This window comes from Emys orbicularis, chromosome 9 (genome assembly GCF_028017835.1).
Source record: "Emys orbicularis isolate rEmyOrb1 chromosome 9, rEmyOrb1.hap1, whole genome shotgun sequence".
Classification (NCBI taxonomy): domain Eukaryota; kingdom Metazoa; phylum Chordata; order Testudines; family Emydidae; genus Emys; species Emys orbicularis.
In genome coordinates, this window is record NC_088691.1 from 82,631,011 (window position 1) to 82,657,192 (window position 26,182).

The 26,182-nt window shown below is 43.0% G+C and overlaps 1 protein-coding gene across 5 annotated transcripts in view; it reads left to right on the forward strand.

Annotated features, from left to right (window-relative positions):
- Positions 1-26,182, forward strand: part of KCNAB1 (potassium voltage-gated channel subfamily A regulatory beta subunit 1) — a 246,092-nt gene that overhangs the window by 147,693 nt on the left and 72,217 nt on the right. For all 5 annotated transcript variants that reach the window (XM_065410541.1, XM_065410545.1, XM_065410542.1 and 2 more), the window contains exon 2: positions 10,532-10,575. In XM_065410541.1, the coding sequence (XP_065266613.1) occupies positions 10,532-10,575 (44 nt within the window). The remainder of the gene's footprint in view (positions 1-10,531; positions 10,576-26,182) is intronic.

Sequence of the window (26,182 nt, forward strand, 5' to 3'; positions counted from 1 at the left end):
ACCTTACACTCTGAATTATACTGAACACAGCAGCAGATAACACTGAACAAAAGTTTGAAGGGGAGGGGGTAAGGGAAGGAGGTTGCAAGATATGAGACCTTAAACCTGTCACTGGTCCAGGACTGGATATTGTAGGTTAGGACTTCAAATCCAATGTAACTTTGAAGGAAAATTCCACATTTTTGGGGGGGAAAAGGAAACATTTTTGTGGTAGGCCCTTTTTACTTAAAAACCAGCAACTGTCTTGTCTTATCCATTAACTAATACAGTGTTAAGCGACAAAGAGTCCTGTGGCACCTTATAGACTAACAGACATATTGAAGCATAAGCTTTCGTGGGTGAATACCCACTGCGTTTGACGAAGTGGGTATTCACCCATGAAAGCTTATGCTCCAATACGTCTGTTAGTCTATAAGGTGCCACAAGACTCTTAGTCTGGATCTGTAAAAAGTGACAAACACGGCTACCCCTCTGATACTTAATACAGTGTTATCACTTTAGACTCTGAACTCTCAAATTAAAATCTCTTGTATTGTTATACTACAGTGTTTCCAACTTAAATAACTCCCTATTTTTACAGAGGTTCACGTAATACATAAAAAGAAATTAAGCTGACAAATGTATGCAGAAAGATGCACATCACTTGTTAATCGGTGATTGTTGCATGAGTTTAGTACAACTATGTAGTCAGATAGAAGGAGGTAGAACTAAGACTCAAGAAGCTAGAAGATTTGGTATTACGTAAGTAGATCTCGGTCAAGCAAGGATTGTTTGGTTCCTAGTGGGCTATGGGTAATTACAGTGTTAAATTAACCCAGCGCATGATAAATTACATTTAAACTTGGTCCTCACCTAAAACAAGCAGTGACAAAAGAAAAAATACAAATAAAGGAGATGAAAGATTTTCAAAGTCTCTTTGTGGAAAAATATGCGGGCTCTGGGCCGCATAGTGGTGTCACGGACTCACAGATCGTGCCCACTCGTGGCCCCGTGTGGTCCGTGGAGGGAGCCCCTTTCAGTGAGACAGCCCTTCTCGGGGGTCCACTCTCTCTCGGGGTCAGGCCCCACCACCTCCTGGAGCCGCACCTCTCTGAGCCTTAGAACGTCTGTCTCTCGCCGTGGGCCCCCTCAGGGAGTCCACTCGCTCTGGACCCCCCGGGCCTCCACCCCCGAAGGGGCTGATGCAACCCTGTTTTCTAGACCAGAGTGACTCCCAGCCAGCGTAAAACAGGAGGGTTTATTGAGAGTTGAACACAGCACAGGAAACTCTCAGGGCCTCAGGCCTGGCCTCCCTCAGCCAAGCACATCCCAGTCTCTCTGCATCCAGGTGGGCTCTGCCTGCTCCCCGTCTCCAGCCCCGAGCCCCCCTGCTTCCCAGCTGGGCATCTGAGATCCCCGGCCCCAAGCCCCGCCCCAAGCCCCGCCTCTGTCCATTGTCTTCTCCCCAGGTAAACAGGGTCGTAAACTGAGGCCTCCTCTCCTTGCTTCTGTCCTCTGGCTGGAACCGGCTGATTAGGTCACTGGGTCCTCACTCTGCAGCCCATTGTTCTCCCACTGGTCAGAACCGGCTGCAACTCTCCGGGTCGGGGTCTCAGGTCACCGGTCACTGGGGTATCTATCCTCCAGGCCATTGGCTGGGATCCCAAGTTCCCTCTCCAGTCCTCTGTAACAACAAACTCCCTCTCCCCTCACCTCGTTAAACCAGTAACACCCAGGGAAATTGAGTCCCACCTCCTCCGCATGCAAACCATTGAAACCCCACCAAAAACAAGAAAATCCCCCACTTCGTCACAAGTGGTATTTTCCTTTCCCCATGATTTCCCCCAAAATCATCTCCCATCCAATTCCAGGAACAACAAAGTTCCTTATCGTACTCTCAATTCTGTCTGGAAAGGTGACTTTCTGCTGAGAAGATACAGAATCCACTGTCTAGCAAGATAATGCACAGTTATAACCATCAGGATGCTTTTGTTGAGTGCCAAGATTGTTTGATTGCCCTCTGACAGGTTATGTACTTAATTCATTGACTAATCTCTAGATGCAGTGTCAGGTATGTTGCAATGTCGGATGATCTTGATTGGTTGCAGCTGAGTAGTTTCTGAAGTGAGATGTCCAAAGTGGCGATTCTGTCTATCCAACATATCAGTGCACATGGGACATCTTTGTGGTAACTATTGGCAGAAGACCAGGTTAGGCAGTGCTCCACTTATCTAGTCATGAAAATGCCAATTAAATAAAGAAATAAATTATGTTCATTGACAAGCAAAACACAGAATGGATTTGCTGCCAAAACAAATGGCAGCAATACGGAATGTTCTGGTGAATTACAAATAAAAGGGAACGGCCCTACCTGGATATCATTAGGCAGGGAGTTAATTCCAAGATCAAATCTCATAGATGTCCAGTAAGAAGTAACAAAACAAGGTGGGGTTGTGAAGGCCTAGTCTGCCACTCAGTAAAAGAAGAGCACCCAGTTTGTTTCCTGGTTTCGGTTTCTTAAATTTTTCACAGGGCATGAATGGAAAGACCACATTTGTTTCCTTTTTCCTTTGGGTTTTAATCCACTTAAAAAATCTATTCTAATTGCAGATGAAAATCCCAGTTACATTACTGTATGTACAAAGTTTATCTCAATTATCCTACCCTTCTAGGTTTCTTTCCTCTCTTTTTTCATGGTGACTGTCCAATAAACCTCTGTTCTTAAATCTCTGGCTTCCCCTGTGTTGGGAAGGCCTGTAGTGATTTGATGAAAGGACAACTCTGCCATCTCAAGACCAGATGGCTTTAGATATATTTGTGATATCACCTCAGTACAAGTGAGAAGAAATAAATCTTTCCCCGTTCACTGCAAAATAGTCCCAAACCTCCTTTAAAGTCTTCAACAGTCCCTCTTAATTTATTTATGCCTATGTCTCCTCATTCTGGTCCTCTTCCTGCAGTACTACTTCCTTCAACCTGCTGGAGGGCCATGTTTGTTCGCTGTTCCACTGGTGATCTGTGTGTTTCCTCTATGCTCCAAGAGGGTGAAATCCCTGGGTAGCTTCTTCCTGGTGGCGTGCAGCCTCCTAATCTAGAAAATTAGTGCAAATACAAATCTTCTATCCTTTAGAAGTTTTCTAAGTTGGAGAATTCATGTACACTAGCAGCTCTCAAACTCTGGCCTGCAGCACACTGAAATCTCTTCCAGAGCTGTCCTCTCTCCGGAAGTGAAGAGGCCTGAGTTTGTGTGCTAATAGTTTGCAATGCAGGGTTTTTAATGGCAACTATTATGCGTAAATAGATATTCCAACTTGGCTCCATACCTTGGGCTCCCGGCAACCCACCGATGCAGCCCTTGGAGTTGCAATTTTTGAGCCCTGCGCAAGGTAAAACAAAATCAGAGTGATCACCAGGACCTTTATTTTTGTATTTTGCTTTTGAAAACTGCATGAGTCAGTGCTATAAAGGATAATAACGGACCTCACTGTGTTTAGGGTTGCCAACTTTCTACTTGCACAAATGTGAACACCCTTGCCCTGCCCCACCCCTTCTCTGAGGCCCTGCCCCACTCACTTCAACCCCCCTTCCCTCTGTCACTCACTCAGGAGCGCCGCCAGCTTTTTTGCCGCCCTAGGCGGCGGAAGGTCCCGCCCCCGAAATACCGCCCCCGACAGAGGTGGCCGAAGGTCCCGCCCCCGAAATACCGCCGACAACCTGGGCGGCTGAAGATCCGGCCGCCGTGGTCGCCGCCCCCCACATGTTAGCGTCTAGGCGACCACCTAGGTCGCGTAATGGGTTGCGCTGGCCCTGCACTCACTCTCCCCACCCTCCCTCCCTCACTCATTTTCACCCGGCTGGCTCAGGGGGTTGGGTTGCGGCATTGGGCTCCAGCTGGGGATGCAGGCTTGGGGGTGGGGCCAGAAATGAGGGATTTGGGGTGAAGGAGGGGGTTCTGGGCTGGGGCTGAGGGGTTTGAAGTTCAGGAGGGGGCTCCAGGCTGGGGCAGTGGGTTGGGATGCAGGAGGCGGTATGGGCTGTGGACTGGAGGTGCGGTTTCCAGGGTGAGGCCAGAAATGAGCTCTGGGCTGGGATAGGTGGTTGGTGTGGGGGGGGGGAGTGGGGTTGAGGGCTCTGGCTGGGGGTGCAGACTCTGGGGTGGGGTTGGGGATGAGGGGTGTGGGAGAGGGTACGGGCTGGGATAGGTGGTTGGTGTGCGGGGGGGGGGGGGTTGAGGGCTCTGGCTGGGGATGCAGACTCTGGGTGCGGTTGGGGATGAGGGGTGTGGGAGAGGGTATGGGCTCTGGGCTGGGGGTGCAGGTTCTGGGGTGGAGCAGTTAGGGTGCAGGAGGGGGCTCTGGGCTGGGGCTGAGGGTTTGGAGGGGAGGAGGGGGATCAGGGCTGGGCAGGTGGTTGGGGTGGGGGGGTGAGAGGGCTCCATCTGGGGGTGCCGACTCTGGGGTGGGGCTGGGGATGAGCAGTTTTGGGGTGTAGGAAGATTCTCCAGGGGATGCAGGTTCCAGGGTGGGGCCAGAAATTAGGGGTTCAGGGTGCGGGAGGGAGCTCCGGGCTGGGGCTGAGGGTTCAGAGCGTGGGGGGGGGGGGATCAGGGCTGGGGCAAGGGGTTGGGGCATGGGGTAGGGGTGAGGGCTCTAGCTAGGGGTGCGAGCTCTGGTGTGGGGCTGGGAATCAGGGGTTTGGGGTGCAGGAGGGGGATCAGGGCCAGGGCAGGGGGTTGGGGCATGGCAGGGGGGCAGGGGTGCAGGCTCCGGGTGGCGCTTACCTCAAACAGCTCCCAGAAGCAGCGGCATGTCCCCTCTCTGACTGCTATGCGGACGCATGGCCCCGTCCACAGGCACTGCCCCCGTAGTTCCCATTGGCTACTGTTCCTGGCCAATGGGAGCTGCGGAACCGGCGCTTGGGGTGGGGGCAGCATGCGGAACTCCCTGGCTGCCCCTACGCATAGGAGCTGGAGGGGGGACATGCCGCTGCTTCTGGGAGCCACGCAGAGCCACAGCAGGCAGGGAGCCTGCCTTAGCCCTGCTGCGCCGCCAACCAAACACCTGGCAACCCTGTGCATACTTGGCAGTGTTGCCTTGTCTTCCAAGGTGCTGAGTTTTAAATGAAAGTCACTGTCATCAGTCGGTGAAACTCATCAAGCTATAAAACTTCCATCCTTCATTTTTAAGATAACAAGCATTCCGGTCTAGATACTAAAGAAAATAAAAAAAGACTTTTGCCATGTACAGTTTGTTTTGAAATAAAGTATTTGTAAACATACGATCATTCTTAGCCCTACAGTTTCTATCTTTTCCCCAGCCTAAATGATGCAAAATGAGGGCCCTAACCCTGCTTACTTACCTGAAAAAGGATTTTCAGGATCAGTACCTCTGAGTTGTTCCTAAGAGAGGAAAGGAGGAGTTTCCATCATGCTGTCCAATAACTCTTACGTAGTTGGTGACAAACTTTTTGCCAAAATTAAGGTGACCTTATTTCCAGGACACTTTTTTGGCAACCTTTTTAGAGTCAAAAAATGCTCCTACAAAAGCTGACAGTACCATTTTTTGACATGTGCTGGTGTCACTCCTGTTAGTTCTCAGCAGCGACACATGCATTTTTATTGAAGTGCAGGAGTTTTTCCAGCACTGAACAAGTGTCACTAATATTCACTTGAGCAACAGAACTGCTTTGATAGTGTTTATGCTCATTATCTTTTTCTCTTCACTCCAAACACTCTTCCTCATGCCAACCATTCATTCCATGTGGGTCTTGTAGAGGGTCTGGGGTGGGGCTGACCCCCTTGCTTCTTCTACAACAGAGCAAAGCCTGCAATCCCAGTCAAATAATTTGGAGGTGATCCCCCACACATGCATAGCTGTACACACATGGAGTTTCCTGAAGAAAGCAGTGACCAGGGCCCGAGTATAGACTTGAGGCTTTGACCCATAGAAACTAAACTTTGCTGTAAGCAAGTGAGGAGGCTGTTCAGCCTGTTTTACTTTAAATAGCTCACTAACAGCTGCATAACTCACAGTCATTGTTCAAAGGCTTCAGCTCTTGAAGGGCTCTTGAGTAAAAGATAGGTACATGGTTAACAAAATTATACCTTAACCTTGGCAACCAAAAAAACAACAACCATGGATACAGTTCAGAATTTACAGATTAACGCAGGAGGGTATAATTAAAAGGGTGTTGTGGACTATGCTGATCGTTTCAAATCAGGGTAAGGGTTTAATGTGGCATATTTCTTGGCCTCACAGATAATTTTCTTGTCTACAGTCCTGTTAAGGTTATTGTCTTTCTAGTATGTCATCTCACTGTGTGTAAACCCACACCCTACTACAGATAAAACTGCACTCTTCCATTGCTCTTCAAAATCTGGGCTTTATTGGTTAGTTGAATAAATATACTTGTTTTGATTTCTTGTGACACAATCCTCTATTGATCATGTAGTTTACTTTAATTGTTATGGATATGGATATTTTGACAAGTGTGAAGGTGAATATGAAAAATGAAGACACTCGGTTATGAGTAACGCAAATACATTAATCAGTGTTACTACAATGAATACTAAATGATACTGAAATCACAAGAAACATGGATGTGTAACTCAGAATCACACAGAATATTAAATGTTACACAGATCTAAATATAGCCATTTTTATTTTTATTCCCACTACAAAATATAATTTCTCAAAACGATGTTCTGGGTATGAAAGATTAGAGATACTAGATGTGCAATTTGTCAGACTTAAGCAATGTGACATGTCATCATTTTAATAATACAATGTTTCTTATGTACTAATACATATTTCCTTATGTGATTATAGACACAGGTTTTTATGTGTAATTTATATATACATGTCTGTGTTAAAAGAACATGATTAAGGTTGGTAGTCAAACTCAGAAGTTAGGAAATGCCAAAATTATGGTTGCCTGCAAAACTTTAATTCGACCTTCTGGTATGCATGCATTAACAATCTTTAATTACATGATCACATACTGTTTTTCCCACAGGAGGACTCCTGCCTCATTCAGTGCGCAGGATGGTTTATGCTTACTTAAGTCTTGTCTACATTGGTGGTGGTGTGTAGGATACATGTAGCTACATGCCCAGGGAAAAGCAGGCTGCATCCACGGTACAGTGTGTACCTACACGCGGCAGTGAAAGGCTCTGTCAGGTAGGGTGACCAGACAGTAAATGTGAAAAAACGGGACAGGGGGTGGGGGATAATAGGAGCCTATATAAGAAAAAGACCCAAAAATCGGGACTGTCCCTATAAAATTGGGACATCTGGTCACCCTACTGTCAGGGAGGAGGCAGTGGAGAAGCTGCCAGAGCCCTTTCTCGTCCACCTCCCTCCATTAGAGCCTTTCCCCACTGCTGGAATCTTTCCCTGCTGCCTCCCGCTGCCAGACCAGGGAAAGACTCCGGCAGTGGGCAGGCAGTCGAATGCTACACTGCTAAAAATAGTGGTGTAGATGGGGAAGGCACTGCTTGGGCATGTAGAGAGCCATGTAGGGTATATACCTACAGGGTTCAGGCATGTCTTTACTCACCTAAGCAGTGCCTCACCATCTACACTGCTATTTATACCCCTGCTTGGGGGGCATGTAGCATATGTTCTCTATATGCCATCGCAAGTGTAGATGTAGCCTTAATGAGCAGTTATTCACTATTTTGTTTTCTCCTCATTGTTCAATGTGTGGCCAATGCCTTATTTACAGCACTCTATTCAAACCCTATTCTGAATACAGAATTATTAATTTCTTCATGTGCTTTTCAGTGCTGCTCATCAGTATAATACTGAAGTGCTTCACTAGAGCTGTCTGGAAAACAGAAATTCTCTCTATATGAAATATTTTCCATTTTGGAAAAAATCCTGAGGAAGATATCAATGCTATTGAATCAGCATTTTCCCACAGAAAACTCTTTCAGAAAATTTTCAATCAGCTCTATGCTTTACAATCATTAATGAATTTATTTTCACAATATCCCTGGTAGATGAGAGGGTTGTATTATCCCCATTTTACAGATGCAGAGCCGAGGCATGGAGATTAAAATCAAAAGTGTCCACTAACTTTAGGTGTCCAATTACAGACACTAAGGATCTGATTTTTGAGAGTATTTAGCATTATACAGCACTTTATATGTTCAAAGCACAGCTCGCATTGACTTCAGCTGTGAGAGCTCACTGCTTCTGTAAATGAGACCGCAGGGTCTCAAGTCAGGCACCCAGAAATTGAAGAACACACTGTTAGTGATCACTGTGAAAAGTGTGGTTCTTCTTTGAGTGCTGGTCCTACAGTGGATACATATGCGTTCTGTGTACCCAGGACCAGAAATTTTTCAATAGCAGCGTCCATTGCTCTGTGCCCGCACCCTTCACCTCCTTGTGCTCTCAAGCAAGGGCAGAAGGGGTGGCCTGGACTGACCACCCCTCATGTTGCTTTCTAGCACTCCCAGTCTGGGATGGAATTCTTGTGTCCGTAGCTTCCAGCTTTAGCTCTTCTACCCGTAGCATATTGTAATCAGTTTATTCATTTTAGTAGATAGTTAGTAGTTTGCTTAAAGATAGTTGGCGGGGATTGAGGGAGTCCCCACCTGTTGTTCTCCCACCATTTGGGTCATTTAAAATGCTTCCAGTCCTGCCTGGCCTCCCCTTGGGTCTTCCTGGTGAGTGATCCACAGAGAAAGCTGCCTGTATTGCGTCAGGGAATCACACATTCCATTGAAACATGAGATCTGCTGCTCCTTCCCCCCTCACACTGGCCAGTCTCTGGAGTTTAGACTGCATGGGCATCTAATGGAGCTCTCCATGAGGCACCTGTCTGATCTGGGACCCTCCCCCCAGTCTTTGCCTCGTTGGCCAGAGCCAGCACCAGCACCTTCCATTCTCGAGCTTTGGACAGCTCACAAAGTGTGCAAGAGATTCCAGCCTTTCATGCGGTCCACTCATGTCCAGGTCAAGCTGGACAGTATGACCACTGTTCATTATATAAACACACAGGGGGAGAGTGAGGTCTGCCCCCACACCGCAGGGAAGTGATCCAGCTCTTGAAGTGGTGCATCCAGCATCAGATAATCCTCTCTGCAGTGCGCCTACAAGGGGTAATTAACTCCCTAGCGGGCAGCCTCAACAGGCATTATAATGGGGATTATGAGTGGGAGCTCCACTCATCAGTGATCCAGTGGATATTTTGTCAGTGGGGATTTCCCTCCTGGAACCTCTTTTCAACCCAAGGAAATGGGAAGTGCCCTGCTTATTGCTTTTGAAATGCTCAGGGGCACAACTTCCTAGTGCAATAGTCAGACCTCTTGCTGTATGCCTTCCCTCCCATCCCCCTCCTGCTTCACATCCTCTGAAACAGGGGTGGCCAACCTGTGGCTCCGGAGCCACATGAGACTCTTCAGAAGTTAATATGCGGCTCCTTGTACAGGCACCGACTCTGGGGCTGGAGCTACAGGCGCCAACTTTCCAATGTGCCAGGGGGTGTTCACTGGTCAACCCCTGACTCTGCCACAGGCCCTGCCCCCTCCCCTGAGCCTGCCGTGCCCTCGCTCCTCCCCCCCCCCTCGCCCCCTCGCCACCTGCACACCATGAAACAGCTGATTGGGAGGTGTGGGGAGGGAGGGGGAGGCGCTGAGTGGCAGGGCTGCCGGTGGGTGCAGTGGGGGTGGGGAGGGGTAGCTGATCGGTGAGGCTGCTGACGTATTACTGTGGCTCTTTGGCAATGTCCATTAGTAAATTCTGGCTCCTTCTCAGGCTCAGGTTGGCCACCCCTGCTTTGAAAGATCAAGTTGGATAAGGCAACAGGGATCTTAATAGCACCATGGTGGCCACAACAGGCTATCACCTTCGGCCAGAGGGTGAGTAAGCTCAGGGCCCTTATGGCGGACCTGCCTTATATGATCTTCCACAGAGACAAAGCAGACCCGAAATTGTACCCCGAGCTTATCCCCAAAGTTCCTTCTGACTTTCACTTGAACCTATCTGTAGGGCACCCAAGTTTAAAATTTTTGGCATAGTGTTATATTAAACTTTGTTAACTAATACCTGCTCTAAATTATAATTTGTACCATCTTTAAATTGAGAGAGAGAAAATACCGTGGGAGAGCTTTAGGGGTCACAGTACAGCTGTCATTAACCAAACCACTGTTTTTGCTCCATTTCAGCAACACTAACATGGATAGAATAGGAAAAAACAACTTTCAATGTAAAGCAGTAGTGGGAAGTTAAAATAGTTTCACACACTTCATCATCCATCTGGTAAGCTGTTTTACAAACCAGTCTAAATCCACCTGGGCAGAAGACTCCCCGTTCCAAAATGACCACATTTCTAATATTATCCCAGCCAAGAATTTAGTTTTATTTTTATGGGGACATGAATTGATGTTCGAGGTGAGAACATAGCCTTTCTGCTGGAAAGCAATTTGTTTAAACAAAACTAGATATCAGTATTCTCAGTCTGCTATTTTCCTTCTTGAAATATTGCGTGTGTTCCGATGGGATCTGATACTACTCTCTTCAAATCATTTTCTTGTTTGTTCTAGAAATCTTGGGAAATCTGGACTAAGAGTTTCATGCCTGGGCCTTGGTAAGTAGGTTTAAATTATTATATATAGTATTCCAGCTTGACTTCAGTTGGAGTTATGCCCAATTATGCCAGGGCAAAATTTGAACCTACATTTATAAGTGTTTACAGAGTGACTCTTGCATGAGAATATGAATTCCTGTGGACCTTAAACATTTGAGATGAGCTTCCCCTGACAGGAGGAGGTTGTAACACACTCACTAAGTGTGATGTGCCCCTTCTCTGGTGGCTGGCTCACCGAGAAGATGAGCCTAATATAGCTTTCAGTTAATGGAGTTACTCTTGTAGGTCAAGCAGTAGAAATCTGTTCTTTTGGTGCTGAAGGTCCAAGGTTTCAATCTCTGCATATGACTCATGGTGGTAGTGATTACATATAATATAACATATTAGGAGAGATCCTCGGTTGATATAAATTGACTTCAACAGCACCTTGGGATCTGGCCCACAATAAATATAAACTCTTTTTTATATCATTTTTCATCCATAGATCTCAAAATAGAGCTGTACCTATTTATATCTGCTGAGGCTCTAGCCCAATATGTTTTTATATTACATGTAATATGTATGTAATCACTACCACCATGGGTCATCTTCAGAGACCTCACAAAGGAGTTATCATTAATCCCATTTTACAGATGGGGAAACTGAGGCACTGGATTTTTAGATACAATGTCTGTGTGTATTTGCGCCTTTATTTAGTCTTGCAAAATGTATGTTTAGTTACATTTATATTACATCTGATTTGAAAAATGAAAAAAAACACAAAGTTGTTAATTAATCAAGAAGTATTATGCACATTCTGGTCCTGTAGGTACGATAATGACAAAGGCTAATTCCCCACACACTATCTTGAATATTTTATCCCTTAAACTAAAACTCACCAATGAGAACATGTACAATGTTTTGGACAAATCCTAACGTCTTGAGTCTTGCAAATAATATCTTTGACTTCAGTGAGACTGCTCATGTGAATAATGCCAGCAGAATTTCATCCTAATATTCTGCAGGGAAAAAAAAATTAGGATCCAGGTTAGTTAAGAAGTTCATATTCATTTTTCTAGCTGCAAGTACAGTTCTGTGGTGAGAAACTGAAGTACTAGATATCTGGAAGAAGTGAGGAAGACAGCACAGAGAGAGCACATGAGCTTGTGCTCAATTTTTGCTAGAGGTGTGTTGAATGAAGCATTAAATGTGATTCCCTAGAAATCCAGCTCTGCTATGATGTTGGTCAAAGGTGAAAAAAGGTGTTAAAATGCAGTAACGTGGATGAATGATTAATAACAAAATAATGTAGGCACATAATTTAAGAGTGTGTGTGTGAGAGAGAGAGATGAAAGCTCTGTATAGCCCCTTCCCATACAATGATTGTCACTCATTACGTTCTTTCCCTTCCCAGCATGATATGAATATATGTCATAACAGCATTTCAAACCATATTCCTCAAGTGATGGAACATATGAATGAAAACCTACTTGTTTCTGTGATCTTCATTTCAACCTTAATTCTGGTATTTACTAAATTAGAGTGCTTGACCTTGCAACCTTAACATCTTTTAACCTGGGTTGTTTGGGGTCTTTTTTTGCATGTAATTATTTATATCATTTCCAAGCTGTGCCTGATGCTAATTACTATCATGGTCTGTGCCCAGAAGGGAATCTTCAGCCCAATCTTCAAAGCCTCTGAGTGGTAATAAAATTACTCTGTGGCCTGTACTGCAACCTCAGAGCTCCAGTAGCTTGTATTCAGATTGCAATCCCATTTACACAGTAGATCAGGGGTAGGCAACCTATGGCACGCGTGCCAAAGGCGGCACGCAAGCTGATTTTCAGTGGCACTCACACTGCCTGGGTTCTGGCCACCGGTCCGGGGGGCTCTGCATTTTAATTTAATTTTAAATGAAGCTTCTTAAACATTTTAAAAACCTTATTTACTTTACATACAACAATAGTTTAGTTATATATTATAGACTTACAGAAAGAGACCTTCTAAAAACGTTAAAATGTATTACTGGCACGCGAAACCTTAAATTAGAGTGAATAAATGAAGACTTGGCACAGCACTTCTGAAAGGTTGCTGACCCCTGCAGTAGATCATAGCCAGACAATCTCTGTAATTATGGAGCCCCCGTCTTTACCTGTATCCAAAACCCTCTCTGTGGCTATGCACAGTGAGGCCACCACAATGCAGAACTCTGTAGCTAGTGAGAGATTCAGCCTCCTGCCCAACCTCAAATAAATTCCCCTCCCTGCCTTTCTCCATTTTAGTGCACATCTTTCCATACAGCAGAACCATAACAGTCCTGCTGCAGCCAGGGCCCTTTGTGACCTCAGAAGAGAGGCCAGGGTGATTGGCCTTTCTATGTCCTGTTGCACTGCTTAGTCTGTTGCATCATGAGGGGACATGATAGCAGTTTTCAGGTATCTAAAAGGGTGTCATAAGGAGGAGGGAGAAAACTTGTTCACCTTAGCCTCTAAGGATAGAACAAGAAGAATTGGGCTTAAACTGCAGCAAGGGAGGTCTAGGTTGGACATTAGGAAAAAGTTCCTAACTGTCAGGGTGGTTAAACACTGGAATAAATTGCCTAGGGAGGTTGTGGAATCTCCATCTCCGGAGATATTTAAGAGTAGGTTAGATAAATGTCTATCAGGGATGGTCTAGACAGTATTTGGTCCTGCCATGCGGGCAGGGGACTGGACTCGATGACCTCTCGAGGTCCCTTCCAGTCCTAGAATCTATGAATCTATGAATCTTTACTCAACTATCTACTGTAGCTGCTTGCGGGATACGCTGGATGTTGTGGTGAAAGAGATTGGGCCTGTTTGAGGGTTGCTGGGAGAGCCATTTGGGAACCAGATTTTCTGTCTTGTGGTAAATTCTGTTGTTTAAAAAAAAAAAATTCATCTCAGAATGGAATGAAAACAACAAAGCAAAACAAAAAACAAGTAAAATTTTATTTGGCTTGATCAAACTGTTTCATTTAGATTTTGACTTTATTTTCTATTGTAAATGTAAAATGTTTAAAAATTGAAATGAAAAGTAATTCATTGCATTACAGTTTTATCAGAATGCTCAGGTCTGTGTTTTGTAAATGAATTTTCAATGCAGTCGACGGCTGTTTTGCTTTGGACACATCAGCATTTTCCAACCAAAAAAATCCCAAACATTCCATCAGAATATTTCCAACCAATTTAGTCGCTGGCTAGACAGTGTGCAATACATATAACAAACCCTGCACCCTGGTCTATCACTAAACAACGCCATTAGGAAAGTTGGTGGCATTCAGTGGCATTCAGTGAACTGTCCTTTAGTCAACAGGACTAAACAGAACAATATCAGTTTTGTGGGGCATCAGTAAAAATGCTGATTCTTGCTATGGTGATGTAGATCAATAACACCAAACAGCCTGGCTTGTGTGTCACAACACTGTCAGTACTCTGCAAAGTGAACATGTCAGGAGATGGGCTAGTCACATCCTTATTAAGTCCTTGGCATACACAGATATTTATGGCTACCTTATGCAGTAACCTTGATGATTCAGTGGGAGTTTTAATGTTTTTGGGGCAGGACTTGTTGTCAGTGATAGAGTATTTCTAGTAGCTAAAGCAGCAGACTGGCTCTGCGGTGAGAGAGAAAAATACAACCTCTTTGTCTTGGCTTGCCACCCACAAAATGGTACTTACATATCTCAGAGGGGTGCTGTGATCATTAGCTCAGATTTGCTCTGAAATCTATAGTTGAGATTTAAAATAAAGGGAAATGTGAAAAATCCCTCATAATGACTGTACAATATGGAATGAAAAATAAACTCCATTTTGACAAAAAGACCTCGCCTAGAAATAGATCTTGGATTGCTTAGAGGATTTGACTCGTTACCCAATGCGGATGTGCAGATAGTCACATCATGAGCAAATGTTGTCATGGTGAGAAGAAACGGGGGGAAATTATGATAACGTCGGGAAAAGCTGCTTGCAGAGGCTTTCGTTCATTTAAAACATACAGAACTATAGAGACATTTAAATGTATTGCTCTTTTATGAGTGCAGCTGCATGGGACAAGTGTTCCGCTTTAGCTAATTTTGGGTTTTGAAAATGAAACAAGTGGCTGCCACTCTGTTATTGACAAAAGGAATGTAAAAAGGAGACTACTGGGCATGGATCCACAGATCTGGGCAATTAAGTCAATCGAGTAAGTGAGGATCCATATATAGCCCCTGACATGAATGAGGCAGTAAAGAAAGTTTTTCAATTGACTGGGCAATTGTCTTTTGCTCTCAGGTTTGCAGACAGAAGCATTCTCCTGTACTTTAGCACCTCTTCAGCTTCCATAACAGATATATCAGATATCTTTGCCATGTCAAGTGTTAGCTTAAATGACTTTTCTAAACAGTTTCTGTTGTGCTGTTCTCTAAGAGATCAACTTATTTGCTTAAACTCACAACAGTATCATAGTCTAGTTTAAGGTTTACTAAAGTTTCCAAAGACCTAGTAATCTCCTCTAACAGTTTCTAAAATCTCACCAAGATAAAAGTATGCTTCATGCTCTACTGTAAAAAAGAAAAGGAAATAGAGAAAAACATGAGACAAAGGAGAGATAAAAGGAGGAAGGTGATAAGGGAAATACATATTCCTTAATTATTCTGTAGTCTCTCTAAAGTCCTGGCTCTCCCACCTCACACTCTCTCCAATGAATTGTCATGTATCACATGCTGCTAATGAATCAGCAATGTCTATCTGGGGCCTGAGGCATTTGGTAACATATATAAAAGGTAACCTGAAACAGCATGATATTGGTGAATAATCTCCACGGTTACTGCTCAAAGAGAGAAACAGTTAATCCATTAATCATCCCACACAAGCTTGGTACATGATCCAGGCTTCTCATTTCCTCCACCCCTAGATCCTGAGTCACTCTTCAGTTGTTTTGGCTGGCATGGAGCAGGTATATGTACCACAAAATCCAGTACCTCTATAACCAAGTACCAGAGGAGAATTCTTTCACTGTAAGGGTTAGGGGTTAAAGACCTCGTATAGTGGAAGAAGTAAGACAGTCACGGGACTAAGTCTTGTTCAGTATTGGCTTGGCTATTGTCTCAGTTTTTTAAATAGATGAATGCAAGGCCCAGTTTAAAGCTCAAAAAAGGCATGATCGTTGAGGGTGCTTCAAAATCCAATCTAAAGTGGATGAGCAACCACTCAAAGGCCACTTTGAGTAGCACTTGGGCGAGTAGAATTACTCCCCTATCTCAATTCAGGCGGAAAAGGTCACTCTTTTGTCATCATGAATAGATGTTCAGAGCAAAATGTCACAGTCTCCGACTGTGGAAACTGCCTGTTCATTTTAGGAAAAGTTTGAGGCAAACCCCAACAAGATGACTGTGTTGGAAAGGCAAGCTATCACTTTAAGAGTGTGTTGGCGGGGAGGGGGGTGCTAGGAGGCTGTGTAGGGAAGTCTGCATGATCAGGGTCAGTCTGGAAAGAGCCAACTTAAAGCAAGGTGGGGTGAATTGTGCCTCCCTGCCTTAGGGAGCAGCCTCTTTTCAGGTTCTTGCGTACTGCTGTTCTGAATTGTAAGAAATAAAGCAAGGTTACGTTGCAACCTTCCAACAAGAGTATTTTAGTTTTTATCTAACTTCCCTTTCTGAGTACTGTGAACATAATGACTAGTCCAGCTTCCAAGGAAAGAAATAATTAGACACACCTAACCATGTAACCATGGTAAAAAGAGGAATTAATCCAGCTCACCAAAGGGTACAACAGAAACCTCTCACAACAGGCTGTTTCCACAGCCAGAGACCTTCTTTTGCCATGGAATGATGAGGAAAGGGTGACCTTTTGCTCTTGAAATGATCCCAGGTCACATCTATGATTTTGACTTTGGGTAAGTTTTTGCAAATTAAGGTGATACTGGTAAAAATGACATCATTTGGCTCTAGGATCAAATTTGCAGTGAAACTATTCAGTTTTGCACACAAATGCACATAAAGCAAAAACAAGACCACTTGCTGAACTTCCAGCACCAGTGTGCACTAGCCAAATGCCACAGCTGATCCATCTGCAAAATGTGTTTCATGGCAGTTACTTTATTTTGAGTGAGTTAGGAGGGGTTAAAAAGGCGGAAATCCTGGTTGTCTTGCTTACATGGGGCCAAATTCTGGCATTTAGCCAGTAGCCTGTGTTCTGAAAGGTGAGCTGTGCAGTCATGAAATTGTGCATTGCCCTTAGACATTCTCCATTTACCCATGTGCTTCCATAAAAATGAGTCACAATTTGGCCCATAAGTAGTTCCAGAGATAAGATGGAAACAAAATCAACCCATTTTACATGATGAATGCTCTGCTAGACTGACGCTGGAGGTTTTCAGCACAGGAATAACTTCTAACTATCAAGGAAAAAATTATTATTATTCCTCTTCTTGAAATCTACTCATATTTCTGGGTCACTGAAGCTGTTCAGTAAGACTTCTGGTTACCTGCGCTGTCACTGATTGATGAACTCCAGGATATCTTCAATGAACCAGAAGTACCAATGTATCTCTGAGGGGATGCAAAACTTTTTAAAAGTTAAAACTTTTGTTGTAAGCTACTTGTCCCTGATCTCATGAGGGTGGCACTGAGCACATACCTCTCAGGTGGACTCATCATTCATTTTACCTTTGTAGGCCCTCTTTAATGGCATGATTTTCCTGCTCCCCTAGTTTTTCTCCCCCAAATTTAAGTTTTCATTGAACCTGAAAAACTTTTACACATAAAAACAAAACAGCTTAGAGCACATCCTAGCCCTTGGTTGATGGAAAATATACAAAGAATGACTTAAATGTAGTGAATCAAAGGGCTTGCCTACATGTGGAGTTATTCCTGATTAATTATTCCTGGTTAACTTCATCTGTGGAAACTCCGATTCTGGAATAAGAGCGCTTTATTCTGATTTAGTTTAATCCACTTTGGAAATAAATTGATAATTCAGAATAAGGCACTCTTATTCTGGAATAAGAGCATGCACGTATAGTGTTAATCAAGAATAGTTATCCTGCTTTAAATGTACACCTACCTTAATACAAAATAAATTGCCTGTGTAGGCAAGCTCAAAGATAGGGTCACCACTCACCCCGTCTTTAAGGTTTCTTATCTATTAGTATATATGATGCAGTCACCGAAAATAGGTGATTCTTTAATGAATGCTGAAACCAGGAGACATGGTCAGAGGTGACATTGCAGCCCAGGGTCTTCTTTAGTCTTCTTGCAACAAGGTTAGTTGAAATGACCTTGTTCTGTTTTTTGGGTTTGTTTTGTTTTTTACAATGCCCAAATGTGCCTCAAATTGTATCCGTAAACTTCTTCAATATTCTTACTTTCCTTCAATTTTAAATTGCTCTCCATCTCCACCCTGATTTTCAGGGCCCAATCTGCTTAGTTACAGTACTCTGGTGCAAATTTGGAATAACTCCATTGACTTCAATGGAAATACTCAAATTTACACAAGCTTAATGGGGACCAGAATTTGGCCATATGGGCCAGATCCTGCCAGCTCTTACTTATGTGACTTGTCCTTGCTCATGCCTGCAGTCCAATGAAGTCAAGTGAGTAAAGACTATGCTGATGAGTAAGGTTTGCAGGATTGGGCCCTTTGTTTGTAAGTGCCAGACTGATGCAGCATTAGTTTCTTTCATGGCGTTATGGGGGCAATTTTCAAAAGTTGGGGCTTACTTTAAGCATAACTTTCTTCTACTGAAGGAAGCATAAGGAAATGTAGAGAAAAGAGGGAGATACTCAACAGAGGTTAATTGTTTAAAAAGAAGTAAAGTAGTTTGTTTATTTATTTTATTTTTTTCTCCAGTATTTTCTTTCTTAGAAACAGGGCTGTTCACTGAGGTTGTAAATCATCCTTAACCTCATATGCATTGTTTGAAACACCAAATAAGCATTTTATTTTCTGTTGGGAGCAATGTGTTTATACTAACATAACCTGTAGCATTGTGCTTCAGGGCTTATAATATCCCAAGCCAGCTTTTGTGCAGTTTGTACTTCACAACAAACACTGTTTCCCTCCTGGGATGCAGTGAGGGGGGATATGTGCACTTCTCTGACAGCACAGAGGCGAAACTTGTTGCATTGTGTGTTATCACAAGATAAGGCCAAAGCATCCTACAGCTGTTCACATGGGAATTAATGCTTCAGGATTCCAGAAATAATTAATGGCTTTGTATGCCCTTGCAACAACTTGCAAAACTGCCGGCCATGCCACTCAGGAAAGAAACAGATTGCATATGTACAGTTCACATAATGCTGTCAAACTTGCTGCTGCAGGCATCCCCTCTTCCCCATGTTATGGGGGCCTCATTACTCCAGGAACAGCTAGCGCGATGATTATTGCCCATTTGCTAGTGTTGTGTGCTGTGGAGTAAGTGCTGCTTTGAGCTAACTGAGAGCTTTGTGGTGATACTAGCTTGAGCTTCCCCCAAAGAATCAGGGAGCATCAGACCAGGTAGAAACTGGTGTAGCCAGACCATCTTTAATAACAGTTCTCAAACTCAGTTTGATGGGCAGGGTAGATGGGGGCTGTTATTTATTGGAAAGAGAGCACAGCTATTCAGCATCTGTGCCTAACTTTAAGTAACTGCAGGCTTCCCATATTCAGGGGGTGGCCTCACAGCTATAATGAGTATCTAAGAAGAATGCACCATTCCCAAAAATTGCAAAAAGAGGTGCCTAAAATCAGGCTCCTACATCTTTCCTTCCAGTCCTAAATAAGGCTTTGTCTACACTACAGACCTTACAGCGGCACAGCTGTACGGCTCCAGCTACACTGCTGTAAGGTCTCCCGTTTAGCCGCTCTATGCTGGCAGGAGAGAGCTCTCCTGCCAGCATAATTAAACCATCCCTAATGAGCAGTGGTAGCTATGTCGGCGGGAGATGTCCACTACGCTTTTGTTGGTGAAACTTATGTCGGTCAGGGATGTGGTTTTTTCAAAAGTGCTAGCGTAGACAAAGCCTAAGTGACCTGATTTTTCAAAGGTGTGGAGCACCCAGCAGGAAGCATGTTTGAAAATCAGGTTACTTACTTGGTGCCCAAACATGAATTTTGGAGCTTTAGGCTCCTATGTTTTTAAAAATCTTGGCTAGGGAATGTGTACTGTGTGTGTGTGTGTAGATGTACTATACACATTGGGCCAAAGTTTGCTCTCAGCTTTGACTTAATTGGGTTACACCAGTTTAAGGGAGCACAGAATTTTCCCATTATGTCTAATATTTTGAAAGTTATCGAACAAAAATGTGTTCTCTGTTTACCAGGAGTTAATTTTCATAACTCTCATTCCCCTTGCTTGGTCTGTTGGTTTTCTCTCTGCCTGAGTCAGAGCAAATATTGATTTAATTTCACATTAACAACAATGAAGATGCTGGGGGAAGTTTTCAATAGCACAAATGGTGGGTAAGTGCCTATTTCCCACTGCATGTCAGTGGGCGTTAGGCATCTAAACACCATTTATGCCTTTAAAAATCTCCCCTGCTGCAAATATGATAAAAAATTTATTGGGGCCAAATTTTGAAACTTTGATGTCTGTTAGGCACCTAAATTCATGTTAGTCATGTGAATATCAGAGACTAGCTGAAGTCAATTGGAGCTTCATAACCTCTAAAAATCAGGCCATATAGATAGGTACCTATGTTTGTGCTGAGGCACCTATCTTTAGGCACCTGTGTTTGAAAATGTGGCTGGTAGGCTCCTTAAAATAAAGTGCAGCAAATAAGCACTTTTCCTTTTGCTTACATGCATTTTGATTCTTGAAGGCTATTAGCTTAGCTTACAAATTCTTTAAGTTAATTGTTTTATCTTTTGCACAGCATGTAATTTCCATTTGTGACTGTTTGTTTCCCCAGTCACCTCTTTGCTCCTTTATTTACATGCATTGCACTGTGAAACCTTTTTTCAATTTTATCCAATTAATCAGCTGGGGTGCACTTCTCGAACACATACCACTCAGAGAGGGAAGTTACTTAGGTTTGGTATTTGTTTTCATTGCTCTAGGATTTGTGCATGCTGCTTGAATACGGTATGCCTGTCCAGGGATATTTTGTTTATGGTCATTGTTCATCTTTAAAAAAATACATTGTCAAAGCACTGTTCAGAATTTTTTAAATATTTTATCTTACTGTTCAGAATAACCCCTTCAAAGCTTGGAACTGATCTAGCTTTCCTAAGCAATGTAGTTTTCCCTCCATCATGTTTCTAGTTTGCTATTGTGAGGTTGCTTGTGAATATTAGGTTGCTGGAACAGATTGTACATATAGCAGTAAAACAAAATTGAAGTATTGATTTTGGGAAAACAATTTCTCTAGATAAAGGTTTCCTTGAGCTTTGCAAAGGGAAAGAGAGAGAGAAAGAGAGTCCCCAGTGGTGACATTTGGAATCAGGAAATGTGGAGGTGGATTCAGGACTGGATTTCAAGCCCCCAAAATTCAGGGGCCTTTTGGATCTGGGGTTCTTGTATAGGCTCATATCAACTCTTTAACTAGAGAAGGGTCCATGCCATGAAGTCTGGATCTGGAACTTTTCCCAAGTTTGAAAATATTCTGAGCCTTGTCCAATTATGAGCTCACATTGCAAACTTCAGATCTGGATCCATTTCAGACATCCTCAAACACACACAGGAGGTTGAATCAGAGCAGGGGTATGCAACCTATGGCACGCGTGCCAAAGGCGGCACACAAGCTGATTTTCAGTGGCACGCACACTGCCTGGGTGCTGGCCACCGGTCCGGGGGGCTCTGCATTTTAATTTAATTTTAAATGAAGTTTCTTAAACATTTTAAAAACCTTATTTACTTTACATACAACAATAGTTTAGTTATATATTAGAGACCTTCTAAAAACGTTAAAATGTATTACTGGCACGTGAAACCTTAGATTAGAGTGAATAAATGAAGACTCGGCACACCACTTCTGAAAGGTTGCCAACCCCTGAATCAGAGGATGCAGTGTGGGCCTCTCCCTACTGCCTAGTTTAGTTCTTAATAAGCACGTGTGGTGTTTTAATGTTTGTAAATGCCCCTAAAGATGGTGTAGCAGATCCATCTTACACATCAGAAAAATAAAGACAAATGAATTACTATTTATATTATAGCACCCAAAGAGACCACTCCTCTCAGGACCCCATTGAGTTAAGTGTTGTGCAAACACACAGGGAGATAGGATCCCTGCCTTACAATCCAAGGCCTTGATCGTGCAGTGAGAACTGTGTGGCCAGAACCCTGGTCCCACAAGGCGTCCCATTGCACCCACGTGGTTCTCCTTGCAGGAATGGAGCCTATGAAGATAAGCAACATAGACAAGGTGGAGTAGAGGAATGCAGAAAAATATATACAATTTTACATATATTTGCAAATTTTAAAAAACATAAATAGAGAAATTCTCCCCATCTTCCCCTTGAGCTAATATTATTTGGCAAAATGTGTGTATATGCATCATGGCGAAGTGGGTCCTGAAAAATCTTTTGGAACTTTTGTTTAGATATACAAGGATTAATTTTAAGCCAAGAACTATAGTATTAATTCTGATTAGATTTTATTGGAAAGCTAGCTGTGGAACTGGAGTATTGAAGCAAGCACATATTATTATATCTGCACTGCAGTACTGTGCATTTATCCTAGAGCAATTAGCCATTTCTAAAGTAAACAACAAAGAGAGACTTTGCCCGTCAGGTTAGCACAGATGAAACATCTCCAACATTCATGCTAATCTCCATATGTCTAAACATTTGAGTTTTTCTTCTCTAGTACTTCTTTCCTCAGTGAGACACGATTTATAGTATAGATTCATGGTTATCTATACTCAGAAGAGAATCTCTAATCCACAAAGTATATAAATAAGTCTGTTGTTCTCTTATCTGTATTTGAGACATACACGCATATCTCAACAGTAACTTACACTTAGACTGTAGTGGTAATAAAGATTAGTTAGAAGGACACTCAAGATATATTTGTCATAGTTTTTTGCTATTTGAAGCTATTTGAAGCTTTGACATTGAAGTCTGCTTCCATTTGGATTTCCCCCCTGCATAACAGATGCATTGGGTTGCCCACAAATTAATAAAACTGATTTTCTTTTTTAACTTTATTATTGTTTGGGATGAGAGCCCTACTGTGATAAGCACTGTACAAACATAGTAAGAGACCGTCCCTTTCCCGAAGTGTAGAAGGAGAAAGTAAGTATTAATATCCCTGTTTTTCAAATGGAGAACTGAGGCGCAGAGAAGTAAGTGACTTGCCCATGGTCACACAGGAAATCTGAGGCAAAGCTGGGAACTGAATCCAGATCTTGTGAGACCCAGTCCAGCTACACTAAACTCAGAATTAGAGGTGCCTGGAAATGGTCAGTGTATTCAGTGAACATTTTTGAAAGAAATGAAAAAAAAACCACACCCAATTTTGTTTTTTTCATAGAACTGGAAAACTTCACAATTTTTGTTTAGAAAAAAATTATTTCCAAAACGAATTCAGAACAGAAAAATGTCAGCCTTCTCTACTCGAGATCATTCTTCCTCCGTCATTTTCTTATCAAGAAACACATTGTTTGTTCTTGGGGTAAAAGAGCCTTTAAATTTACTTTTCTGTTGAAGTTTCAAGAAGATAAAAGAAAAAATATGAAAACAAATATCATATATATATATATACACACACATACACAATATAGCAGGTGACATTTTAAGCTCATAGACCTGCCATGTGTAAGGGTTTTCAGATTTGTGGGGTAGAGAGGGGTAATTTTAAATCATGCCAAGTAATTTTATTTAAAAAAACCCCTAAAATATTTAGTTTAGAGAAACAGGAAATGGGAGGACAGCTCTTACTGTTTCTCTTATTGCCAATTCAGGGATGTGACTCCCACTATTTTAGTCACAGAGGCTCATTTATATATCGTAGGGACTCTATGTTTAAAACCAAGCAAAATAATCACAATTATTAACTATGGCTATTTTGCTATTAAAAAAGGGAAAAGACAACATTAAACAAAACAACACAAATGATATGCAATGCTTCTTTTCATTAAATCTCTCCTGCATGTTTCTCCGTGGAGTGCTTTTAACAGAGATTACCACTTGAGTGAACTGCGTCTGGGGAGGCGTTCTTCGTGTGTTAAATTCAAACCAAAGTATACTGTTTCCCCAAATTATTGTGAATCCAGTTTTAGTATCTAATTAGATAGATAACTAAACTGTTTATAGTTGGGCAAAATAATTTGTTTAAGGACAGGTGAACCTTGTTGGTTATTATTAATAACCAGACAGTTTGTAATTGGGCAAAGTAAACAATCTTAACTAAATCCTATGAAATTGAAGACAATATTTAAATGAGTTATTCAGAAGATGCCATTTAAGGAGCTATCATAAGAAACACCAATTAACAAATATTAAGAATCTTAAATCCTGTTAAATCCCATTATTTCTCTATTTACCAATATTTAGCCCCGTCTCCTCTCCAGAAATAAATGGGTCTCACCATTTGGTGATTAAAGGAGAAATGGTTGGAATTTTAATTTACAACAGCATTTCTGTATACCAATAAAATCATTACAAGAGCTTTAAAATCTAATCCCTAGTTAAGTAATTTAGTTAACTTGATCTCACTAATTCATGTTAAAGTCTTGGGGAAGTTTTCCTTGGGTTGGCTTCTTTTTGATTTGTCTTAGCTGTCTTTGGTAGCTTGTTTGTAGAGAGGTACAGGATGAGTTGTGGAGTGCTTGCTGTGTGAGCAGGGTAGCAGAGGATGTGTGTGTGTGTGTGTGTGTGTGTGTGTGTATATATATATATATATATATATATATATATGTATGTATGTATGTATGTATGTATGAGGGATGCTCACTTCAGAGTTTTATACGCTTCTCCTTCCTAAGTTCATGGAATTTTAGGAGAAATCACCTATTTTGTGCTTGTTTAGTATCAAAATTGGTTGCTGTCATCCTTTTATTGGCTCCATGCCATGTTCTTAGGAGCCTCTTCATCTTATGAATATGTAGTTTGTTAATGCATATGTACATTCTTTCTTGCCAGTTCTATTTCCTTTGTGTTCGGGAAGGAGAGTTTCAGAACATCTTTAAATTTAGAGTTCTGAATCTTTCTTTTTATTCAGTCCATTGCTGAGATTTCTTTAGTTTCATTGGAGTTTCAATGAAATTTCGCTTTCAAAAAATCCAAACACTCCTGTTCTTTTTATAAAGGTTTTTTGAGTTCTCAAAACAGTGTTTTAAAAATGAATATTTTTTGGAGAGTCTTTAGCTTAAATAGTTATTAAAGAAGTTGTTGATTTTTGCTACAATTTTTGGAGAGATAATTCTTGTCTTCCTGAGCTGGGTGAAGGAGTTGTTTGAGCACTGTCAGTAATTGATTAACTAATTCCCCATTAATATAAATATTCTACACTTAAAAGACTTCTTATATTAGTAATTAGTTCACTAAGATCATTAGCCTCCACCCATGTTGGTACATAAAGCATTTTACCATTTACATGGCAATGATATTAGCAAAATATATTAGATGGTTTGCATTTAGTTTAAATACTTGCAAGTATGCCATTCCAAATGGTTTGCCATCTCAACATTTAAGAAATAAACACAGGTTTTCTACAGATCATTTCCCAGCTCCACGTTTTCTATAAAGTTTTAAAAACACGAACAGGGGTTTTTCTTGCAAAAGGGTGGGGGCTGGAGGAGACCCACTTTACTTCTAGATTTTGTGGTTTGATGAGGATCTTGGGCGTTACTTCTCTTTGAAATCCTTTTCGCCACATTGTGTTTACCCAGTACAGTCTTTACAATTAAGACTCCTATCAAATATTAAGGTTCCCAAACTATGTGGCACTTCCTCCTGGGGGGCACGACGAGGTTATTAGGGGAGCAAGAGGACCTGATGGGCTGTGCTGAAGGGCCGGGGTCAGCAGGGGGCTGTGGCTATGGCTGGCAGGGGAAGTGGCAGGGGATGGGCTCTGTGTGGGCGGTCTCAGCTTCTGGGCATAGGTTCCCTGCCTGTCTCACTCCCCTACTGCCACAGCTGCCAAGCAGCGGATATCCTAGTCTGCTGGGGAGGCCTGCAAGGGCTCTGGGAGCAGCTGGCTGAAGGCTCCACCCACAGTACTGACCTGCTGGACAGAGCCCCTCCTGACTGTGGCCCCAGGGCACACAGCCCCAGCTGCTTCCCCTGCTAGACAGAGCCTGTGTGGGGGAAGTGGATGGGGCCACGCTAAAGGACAAGGGTCAGGAGGGGGCTGTGTCTTGGGATGCAGCCTTCCGCTTCCCTCCTCACCCCAGCCCTTCAGCGCGGCCATGTTCCCCTGCACAGGGGGAGCGAGGTGAGCAGGGTCCTGGCAGCCCGACTGCTACAGGGAGTGGAAGGCTTCCTCGAGTGCCGCCTGATGAGTATCGCCCACATACCCAATGGGTACCAGGCAGCCCTCCCTTCTGCCCCCTGTGGGTATTGGGTGCCCCCCATGGGTACTGGGCACCCCCTCCTGTCTCTGCCACCTGTATGTATCAGGCATCTCTCCTGTCCCAGACCCCTGTGTGTACCAGGCAGCCCTCCTGCCACCCCCCCCCTATGGGTACCGGGCATCCCTTCCTGTC